Genomic DNA, 9,471 nt, shown 5'->3' with positions numbered 1-9,471 from the left:
TGAGGTAGATACATTATTCTTCAAGTCAACAGTCCCATGATTAAAAGACATTTATCTTTAGCTTTTCAATATACATAATTTTACTTTATGTAACACTTTTGGGGTTCACGTCATTTTTCTTTTTTACTAGCAACCAAAATTTAGTAGTACATTGAAAGTATCATACACCATGATCAAATGGAATTCTTTCTGAGGATGTAAGGATAGCTCAGGATACACAAATCAATAAGTAAGATAAATCACACTAATGGAAATAAAAGATGAAGGAAAAAAACATTTGACAAAATTCAATATTCTTTCATGATAAAACTCTCAACAAATTGTGGAAAGAATATACCTCAACATAATAAATGTCATACGTGAAAGCCCAAAGCCCATGCTCAATGGAGAAAATTTGAAAGCTGTTCTTCTAAGGTTGGGATCAAGACCAGGGTAACCACTCTCACACTCCTATTCAACATCACCTTGGAAGTCCTAATGAGAGCAACCAGGCAAGAAGAAAAAAAAAGGCATGAAAATTAGAAAGGAACAAGTTAAATGATCTCTTTGCAGATACAATAATCTTATATGTAAAAAATCACAAAGACTCCACCAAACACTAGTAGAATGAATAAAAAAATTCAATAAAGTTGTAGGATACAAAATCAAGAAACAAAGTCAGTTGTGTATTTGCATGCTTAAAACTATCAGATAAAGATATAATAAAATCAGTTCCATTCATGATATGAAAACAATAAAATACTTGAAGATAAATTTAAGAAACACAATGATCTATACAATAAAAAAATAAGACATGATGAAATTAAAGAATAGATAAATAAATGGAAATATATTCCATGTCCAGGAACTATGAAGATTAATTTTGTTTTAAAAAAAATTATTGAAGTTATTAGGGTAACCTTGGTTAATGAAATTACATAGGTTGCAGGTGTACAATTCTATAATACATCATCTGTATATTGTATATTGAGTCCACCTCCTTCAGTCACCATTTATCCCCCTTTATTCTTTACCAGAGGCCCAATGCACGAAATCGTGCAAGGGACTTGGCTCCCACCACTGCGGCGGCCGCCTCTGCCTCGGCCCTCACAGCCCCGGCTTCGTCCGGAAGGACATCTGGTCTAATTAGCATATTATGCTTTTATTATATAGGATTCTCTGCTACCTCCCCTTACCCCCCTCTTTTCCCTCTGGTAATCACCATGCTGTAGTCTGTGTCTATGAGCGCTTTTTTTTTACTTAATCTCTTCATCTTTTTCACCCTTCATATGATTTCTTTTTCAGAATACTCTAAATTAAAGGTCAGTGGATTGAAAGGATGAACACTTTGCTACATGAATACTTTGAAATGTAGCTAATATTATTATTCCATTTGGGGGTGAATGAATTTTTTCAATTTAGAAGACACTGAATATACATTGTATTTAACTTTAGAAGTAACGCCTTTTTCTTTTTTGTTTATCCTCTCCTGAGGATATTTTCCTTTGATTTTTATAAAGTGGAAGGGATGGGGAGAGACAAAAAAAAACACTGATGTGAGAGAGACACATCGATTGCTTGCCTCCCGCATGTGCCCCAACCAGAGCCGGGGAATCGAGTATGCAACCAAGGCACTTGCCAGGCCTTCATGTCTTCATCTGCAAAAAAGGATGTTAATCAGATAATCTCTAAGAAACCTTCTATTTCAGTCTATGGCAGCCATTTTTCAACCTTTTCCATCTCATGACACACACAAACTAATTACTAAAATTCTGTGGCATACCAAAAGATATATTTTTGCTGATTTGAAAAAAATAGGTATAATTTGGATTCATTAACATTGGACAGCTATTGTTGTGTTGTCTCTTCAAGTGCAATTTTTTCCTGAATAATGTCTACTTTAATAAGAGAAAAGTCAGCTATTTCTCTGTCCCATACCCCACAATTTCCCAAATCCTGACTGTTCAGTCTTATCTTCCTGGCTGCTTTTCCCTTTCTACTTAAAACATTTATAAAGTGCTGTTCTGCTGATTACAAGCATTATGCCCTTTTATGCATACTGGCTTTAAAAATATGCTAACCAGGGACATGTTTATGCTCTTGGAGGTGTAAATTGGCAAAATCTTTCTTGAAAGCCAACTGGCAATATATAACATAGTCTTAAAAGTTTGTATATATTTTGAAAGCTCATTTTTACTTCTAAGCATCCAACCAAGGGAATAACCAGGTAAGAGTACAAAGATGAATGTATGCATATTCAAATTAACTTTATAATTGTTAACTAAAACATCTAACTTCAGGAGAGTTAGGTAGTTTCATGCAATACTTACTAACTTGGCAAGTGATTTATTTTGGCAAGTGATTTATTTTATCTTTAATTTTTTGAAATTAATTTCTATTTTTTTCTACAATGAATACGAATTACTTAACGAAGTGGCTATGTTAATTTACTTATTTCTTTTGCACATGTACCCATGTCTCTGAATCACTAATATCTTTAGTTTATTCTGAAAAATCATCAACCCATAAAACTACTTAATTCCTTAGCTACTGTAATTGTTATTAAAATGTGGTAAAAGTGGGTGTTCTCCCTAAAGAGATTTCAATTGAGGGGAAAAAAATAACTTACTGAGATAAAACAATTACAGAAACACCTAATAATATGTCCTATGTCCTCAGAGTTTCCAAAAGGTGCTTCTTATTTTAAATGATGAAGAGCCAGAGAAACAAGGTACTGCAGCAAACACTTTTAATAAGAATACAAAATTCACACCAGAGGCACATTCTGGGGAATGTAAATGAACTATCACAAGTAGTAATTCTGCTGGAAGAATAAAATAAGGCTCTCAGGAGTACAAATATACAGGAGGGAATGATTTAAAATAGGTTTATGATTTACAATCACATTACATTGTATTAAGCACTGAAAACAGGCATATTATTTAAAAAGCCAGCTAAAAGGCATTTGAACATATATAACAAATCTTACAGTCCACAAGTTCATATATAACAGTAATTTTAAGTACTTCATTTCAACACAAAAAAACAGGTGAAGGAATACCTCTCAAAATATTAATTTATGTCTATGACAAAAATCAAGAAAACTTATACTGAAAAAGGATTACATTACTGATTGAACCACACAGTGGACAGGCCAACCACATGAACACAAAACCAACAGTGCTGAGCAACTAAATTAGTGCTGGCCTTTCCAGTCCCCCTTGTTCTTACCACCACTCTGCCCATACTGCCTTTCCATTACTCATGAAAAAACTCCTGTCTCCCCATTCCATAAAAGGAATGAAGAAAAACCAAATAGTGTATTCAAAAGTTGATTTCACCTTAAACCCTAAATGTGGTTTAATGCGTACAAAGAAACCCAACATGTATACACAATGCTCCTTTCCAAGGAAGGAACAGACAGGTCAAACATTATCTGAAAGGGGTTTCCTTATGGATTCTGTACATTGGTTGAATGAGAATTACTGTATCTGAGAAGGCACATATCTGTGATTTAAGGCTTAACCGGTATTGTTACATATGGAAGTCAATGAAAGCTGTCTAGGAATTCACTTCTGTCAAAATAGATTTTACCCAAAAACTAGCTTTCTGAGCACATATTTCTACTCTAGAAACCATCAAGAATTTCTATTCCCAAGTCCACCTGTCAAAAAAATTTTTTTTCTTAAGCAGGTTTCATCATGAATCAAAAGACTGCTAACATAACCACCCTCTGACTTTGGATGATGCATATTCATAAGCTCAAAAGCCTCATAGAAATTAGTGTGATTCCTGCATCTTAAAAAAAAAAGTCTAAACAAAAGTACAATGGTACAGATTCATTTTTAAAAAGGTATTTGCCAAAACTCCACAAGCTAATCAGTCAGTCATTAGAGCGGCTGCCAGCCTATCGTGGATGCTGTAGGAACACCAAATAATTTTACTCTGCAAAATAGTCTCTTCTTTCTTTAAGACAATACATGAAAATGAATCTCTTAAAGATGTTTTATATATTCATATATAAAATATCTGATGTTGATACAAATCATGTAAACCTCCCTTTGGAAAAGTTACAACTGGCCTTCATTCCCAGGACCAAAATCCTTGAATTTTGATCCAGTCAGTGCAAATCTATATTAGATGTTTTCAAACTACAGAAATAGCCATCAACCCTTACAATACAAAAGGACTTCTCAAAAAGAAAAATTATTGTGTTCAGATTATAGAAATTATGTTTTCGTTAAAACCGCCCACCTTCCCATCAAATTTAACAGTTCAATTGTTAAAGTATGAAAAAGGGAAAAATTAAAGCTGTTTGTGTGAGAATCTCTATAATGGTTGTCACCCCGTTTCTCTTCTCCCAACTGTGCTTCACTCTTATTAGGTTTGTTTAGAAATAGAACCATGTGACTTTCCTTTTTTTGTTTGTTTTTGTTTCCAGGAGTGATTTTACTGTTCTTCAAGCCAAGATGGGGCATCCACTCCAGGCGTTTTCAACTTGATGTGGAACTGTTTAAGGGTCTGTTCAAGCTGCTTCTGGTTCCCAGCAAAGTAGGCGGCGATGGCATTGTGGAAAAGGACCAGCTGGTTGTGCAATACTTTCACCTGTGAACAGGGCAGAGTACAAGACCTCGCATTAACACCAATGACAACGAACTGTCTCACATATCTCTCTCCTCAGGAAAAGCTGTTTTAATAATGCAAAGTAGTTCACATATACCTACTGTACACTGTCTTGCAGGGTCTGAGCCTTTGATGACTTTTCCTTTCCCTACAGGGGACAGATCAGTTTAAGAAGCTAAATATGTACAGGCATACCTTGTTTTATTATGGGCAGCTTTACTGAACTTTACAGATGTTGCGTATTTTACAAACTGAAAGCAAGACCCTCCACCAGCAAAAAGATTATGACCTGCTTTATTGCAGTGGTGTGTAACTGAACCTGCATTATCTCCAAGGCATGCCTGTACTCTGTTAGCCATTTTCAAACATTGTTGAGGGCATTAATTAAAAAATATCATTAAATACCCTCTCAAACTAAGGATATTCAAAATCAAATACTAAACAGGAAAAATTATATACAAATTACTAATGACATACACTCTATACCAAGTATAGACATCAAAGGATGGTGAACCTCAACGTAGAGACACTTATTAAGGAAACAGGACAATCACAGGAAAAGCAGGTTTCTGGATGGCAATTTAGGAGATGAGTGAAGTATCCTATTACAGTGGACTATTACAATGGCCCCAGAGAATCACTCCTCTCAAAATCCACACCCCTGGGGACTGTTCTACAATGTATTAAAAAGAAAAACCACAGGCCCAAGATGGCTGTCACTTAGGCTAGATGCAAAACCTAACCTACCTGCAGTTTCAGCCTCTCCCAGGATGGAATTTTAAACCAATCAGCCAGGAATTTCCTGATCCACACCAGTGAGGTGTTCTGCCTGATAAGACCCCTGCCTTTCCCTAGAGGTAAGTGTCCTTGCCGGAAATAATCTACTCTTAATTTATTAGTTCTAAACTCTGTCTACAAAATCCTTCCATTTTGTACAATCCACTTGAATGGCCTCCTAATTGCTAGATGGGATGCTGCTCAGTTCATGAACTACATAGTAAAGCCCATTAGATCTCCAAATTTAGTTAGTGTTGTTTTTTTTTAACAAATAAAAGTAAGCTTGGCCATGTAATGTTAGAAAATGAGGCCTGAGAAGCAAGTGCTTGCCCATAGGAGAGGAGTGTGTGTGCCAATCTTAGTTGTACCACTTTCTAGTGTCTTTGTGACACAGGCACAGGTTACTTCTAACTTCATTGGCCAAGGTCTTTATCCGTTTATCAGGGATGCCATTACCAACGGAATCTGCTGTGCTGTTGTAAGGGTTAAATGAAATGGGATACTACCCAGCACACTGTCTGACACAGAATAGTACTCATTCAATTTCAGTGAAATCCAAGGTTACCTATTTGACAGTCAAATCTTTAATCAACACTGACTTTTCTTAGTGAAACAAAATTTCACTTATTTAGAACCCACTGATTTAGAATTTGTAAGAAGATTGTAATACTGTGGTTTATAATAAGGAAAATATAATTGATCTTCATCCTCACTCTGGGAACATAGCTCCTAAAACCTTTGTAATTTCCTAAAGGATAAGAGGGTGGGAACACCTTTTGTTATAATACTTGGTCTCTTGGTGTACATCTGAAACACTTCCAGAGCTAAAAGGAGTATTTTTTTGTTGTTCATAATGAGCCCTTTCAACCATAGTCCACTTTATGATAATGAGATTGGTGGCAACCAAACCTCATCCTGTGGTTCTCTAGGGACTTTCCAAAAATCTTATTATCATAAAGTGGGGTATGGTGAGAGGGGCTACAGGCTGAACTAATTACCAATGGACAATGCCTTAATCAATCAGACCTATGTAATGAAGCTCCACAAAACCCCCTAAAGTACGGGGTTTGGAGAGCTTCTGGGCTGATGAACGCTCCCATGTGCCAGGAGGGCAGCACGCCCTCCACGCGCTGCGGACAGCAGCTCTGTGCTCAGGACCTTCCCAAACCCCGCCTTATGTACTAGTATCTCTTCATCTGGCTGTTCATCTGTAGCCTTTAATATTTGTAATAAACTGGGAATCTAGTAGGAAAACTCTTCCTGAGTTCTGTGAGCCACTCTAGCAAGTGATTGAATCCGAGGAGGGGTTGTGAGAACCCTTGATTTATAGCCAGTCCATCAGAAAAACAAGTGAAAACCTGGACTTTCAATTGGTGTCTGAAGGTGGTGATGGTGGTGGGGTCCACAGTGTCAGAACTGAATTGAATTGTAGGACACCCAGCCGGCGTCAAGAATCAGTCAGTGTGGGAAAAAGCCCACTCATGTGGTGTCCCAAGTGTGTGAGAAGTGTTTTGAGTATGAAAGAAGAAATATGAGTTCTTTCCTTTTCAAAGATAGAAATCGATCAGTTTACCTCAACACAATAAAAAAAAGGCCAGATGTGGAGGAGGGAAAGGTGGATATGAAGAGCTCAGTTTCAGATGCCTTCCCAGGGAACACCCAGGGAAATGCTGTATTTTTGAAACTGAATGAGTTCAGGATAGCAGTCCAGGATGGAAATGTGAATTGGAAGTCAATATAGTACTTCAATATACAGATGATATGCAAACCCATGTGACTAGATAAGCTCATCAAGAGAGTGTATACATAAAAAGAGATCCAAGGACTGAGTCATGAAAAGTGAACCTTGACCTTTACACCTCACTACATCTCCAGAATTTAAATTGAAATGGATTAAAGGCCTAAATGTCAAAGCTAAAACCCAGCCGTAGCTGGTCTGGCTCAGTGGCTAGGGCATTGGCTCATGGACTGAAGGGTCCTGGGTTCAATTTCAGTCAAGGGCACTGTACCTTGATTGCAGGCTCAATCCCCAGCCCAGGCCAGGCGTGTGCAGGAGGCAACTAATCAATGTGTCTCTCTCACATTGATGTTTCTCTGTGTGTGTGTGTGTGTCTCCCCTTCCTCCCGCCTGCCACTTCCTTCTACTCTAAGAATCAATGGAAAAGCATCCTCAGGTGAGGATTAACAACAACAAAAAAGCTAAAAACCTATAAAACTTCTAGAAAAACACATAGGAGAAAATCTTAATGATCTTGGGTTTGGCAAAGATTTTAACCCTTTGCGGTCCAATGTTATTTTTGGAATTCAAACAGTCTGGTCCAAATTAATTGACGGGATTGAATGTTGAACTTTTTAATGTTCTTATTGCTCGACGTTGGACCTGCTCCTAGTGCCTGGTCTGTCGAGTCAGCCTCGAGGTTGGACCGAAAAGGGTTAAAATAGTACACACAAAGCATCCTATCTAATAAAAGGGTAATATGCAAATTAGCCATCACTCCATCACAAACATGGCGGCACCCAGTCCTCTCAGCCCCGCTGGAGTCCCCCAGTCCTGGGGGGGGGCGGCCGCTGAGAGCGGGCAGCGTGAGCGGCCTGGCAGAATGCTTGCTTTGTCACCATGGCGACGAGGCAAGCATTTCACCCTAGCCACATAGGGCCTCTGGGCAGTGGGCACGGAGTGGCTGGGGGGGGAGGTGAACACTTTCATCGTCACCCTGCAAGCATTCCACAGAGGGCCTCTGGGAGGTTGGGTGCAGAACGCTTGTGTTGTTGCAGGCTGGGCTGAGGGGGACCCCCCCCCCCCCGCCCCGATGTATGAATTTCATGCACCAGGCCTCTAGTAAATTATAAAAGAAAGACATTAATAAATTGGACTTCATCAAAATTAAAATATTTTTCTCTTCAAAAGACATTTATAAAAATAAAAAGGCAAGCCACATATTGAAAGACAATATTTGCAAAATATGCATAAGACAAAGAATCTGATACTACAATATATAAGGAATTCTTATAATTGAATAAGACAATAAACAATAAAATGGGGGAAAGATCTCTGTATGTGTGTGGGTGGGTGGGGGGGAGAACAATGGTGCTTGGAAAACTGGTTATTCACTCACTACCTGGAGAGAAAACTGGATTCCTAATTCACATGATATAAATAAAATATAAATAAACCAGCTCCAGGTAGATATGGAATTGTGAAAAACAAAAAAATCTAAAACTTTCAGAAAAATCTTACAACCTTGGGTTTGAAAAGATTTCTTAAATAGGATGCAAAAGGCACTAACAAATAAAAGATTGATAACTTAAACTAGTTTAAGGTCTTCTGTTTGTCAACAACTATTGTAAAGACTCTATTTGTCAACAACTATTGTAAAGAGAGTAAAATCACAAGTCATAAATGGTATAAGATATATATATATATATAACACATAAACAAAAAAGGATTAGTACAAAAATACATGAAGAACTCCTACAAATCAATTAAAAAACAAACAAAAAAAGAACCCCAAACAACCCAACAGAAATAAGGGCAAAGGCATGAACTGGTATTTTATATTGGAAGAAATATATGTGGTCAATAAATAATGAGGGAAATAAAAATGAAGAACACACAAAAGAATACCATTTTGTTCACTTTGGAGAGACTGTGGCTCAAAGGGAACTGTGTACATTACTGGTGGAATGTAAATTGGTACATCCACATTAGAAAACAATTTGGCTTTATTTTAGAAAGCTGAACACTCACACTGCCTTATGAGGAAAGGTCAGGAATATTCATAGCTGGCACAGAACAATACAAATGTCCTTTAACAGTAGAATGAAAAAAATATAAGGTAGGAGGGGGGTAAGAGAATAGGTTAGGGAAGGAATCCTATATAATAAAGAGGTAATATGCAAATTAACCCTCATGCCCTCACAAGATGGCTGCCTACAACCAGGCTGGCAGGGGGGTTAGTGAGGGACGACCAAATGACTGAACAAGCAGGCTGTGTGGGGTGACCAGGCCGGCAGGGGGGTTAGTGAGGGATGACCCAATGACTGAACAAGCAGGCTGCGTAGGGGTGACTAGGCCAGCAGGGGGGCAGTTGG

General features: G+C 37.8%; 1 protein-coding gene across 4 annotated transcripts in view; it reads right to left on the bottom strand.

The window, feature by feature from the left end:
* Nucleotides 1-2,711: 2,711 nt before the first annotated feature.
* Nucleotides 2,712-9,471, bottom strand: part of ARFIP1 (ADP ribosylation factor interacting protein 1) — an 83,032-nt gene continuing 76,272 nt past the window's right edge. For all 4 annotated transcript variants that reach the window (XM_006081786.3, XM_006081789.3, XM_006081787.3 and 1 more), the window contains one exon: nt 2,712-4,584. In XM_006081786.3, the coding sequence (XP_006081848.1) occupies nt 4,429-4,584 (156 nt within the window). In that variant the 3' untranslated portion in view covers nt 2,712-4,428. The remainder of the gene's footprint in view (nt 4,585-9,471) is intronic.

The sequence above is a fragment of the Myotis lucifugus genome, unplaced genomic scaffold (assembly GCF_000147115.1).
Source record: "Myotis lucifugus unplaced genomic scaffold, Myoluc2.0 scaffold_1, whole genome shotgun sequence".
Classification (NCBI taxonomy): domain Eukaryota; kingdom Metazoa; phylum Chordata; class Mammalia; order Chiroptera; family Vespertilionidae; genus Myotis; species Myotis lucifugus.
This window is presented reverse-complemented; position numbering and strand designations above follow the sequence as displayed.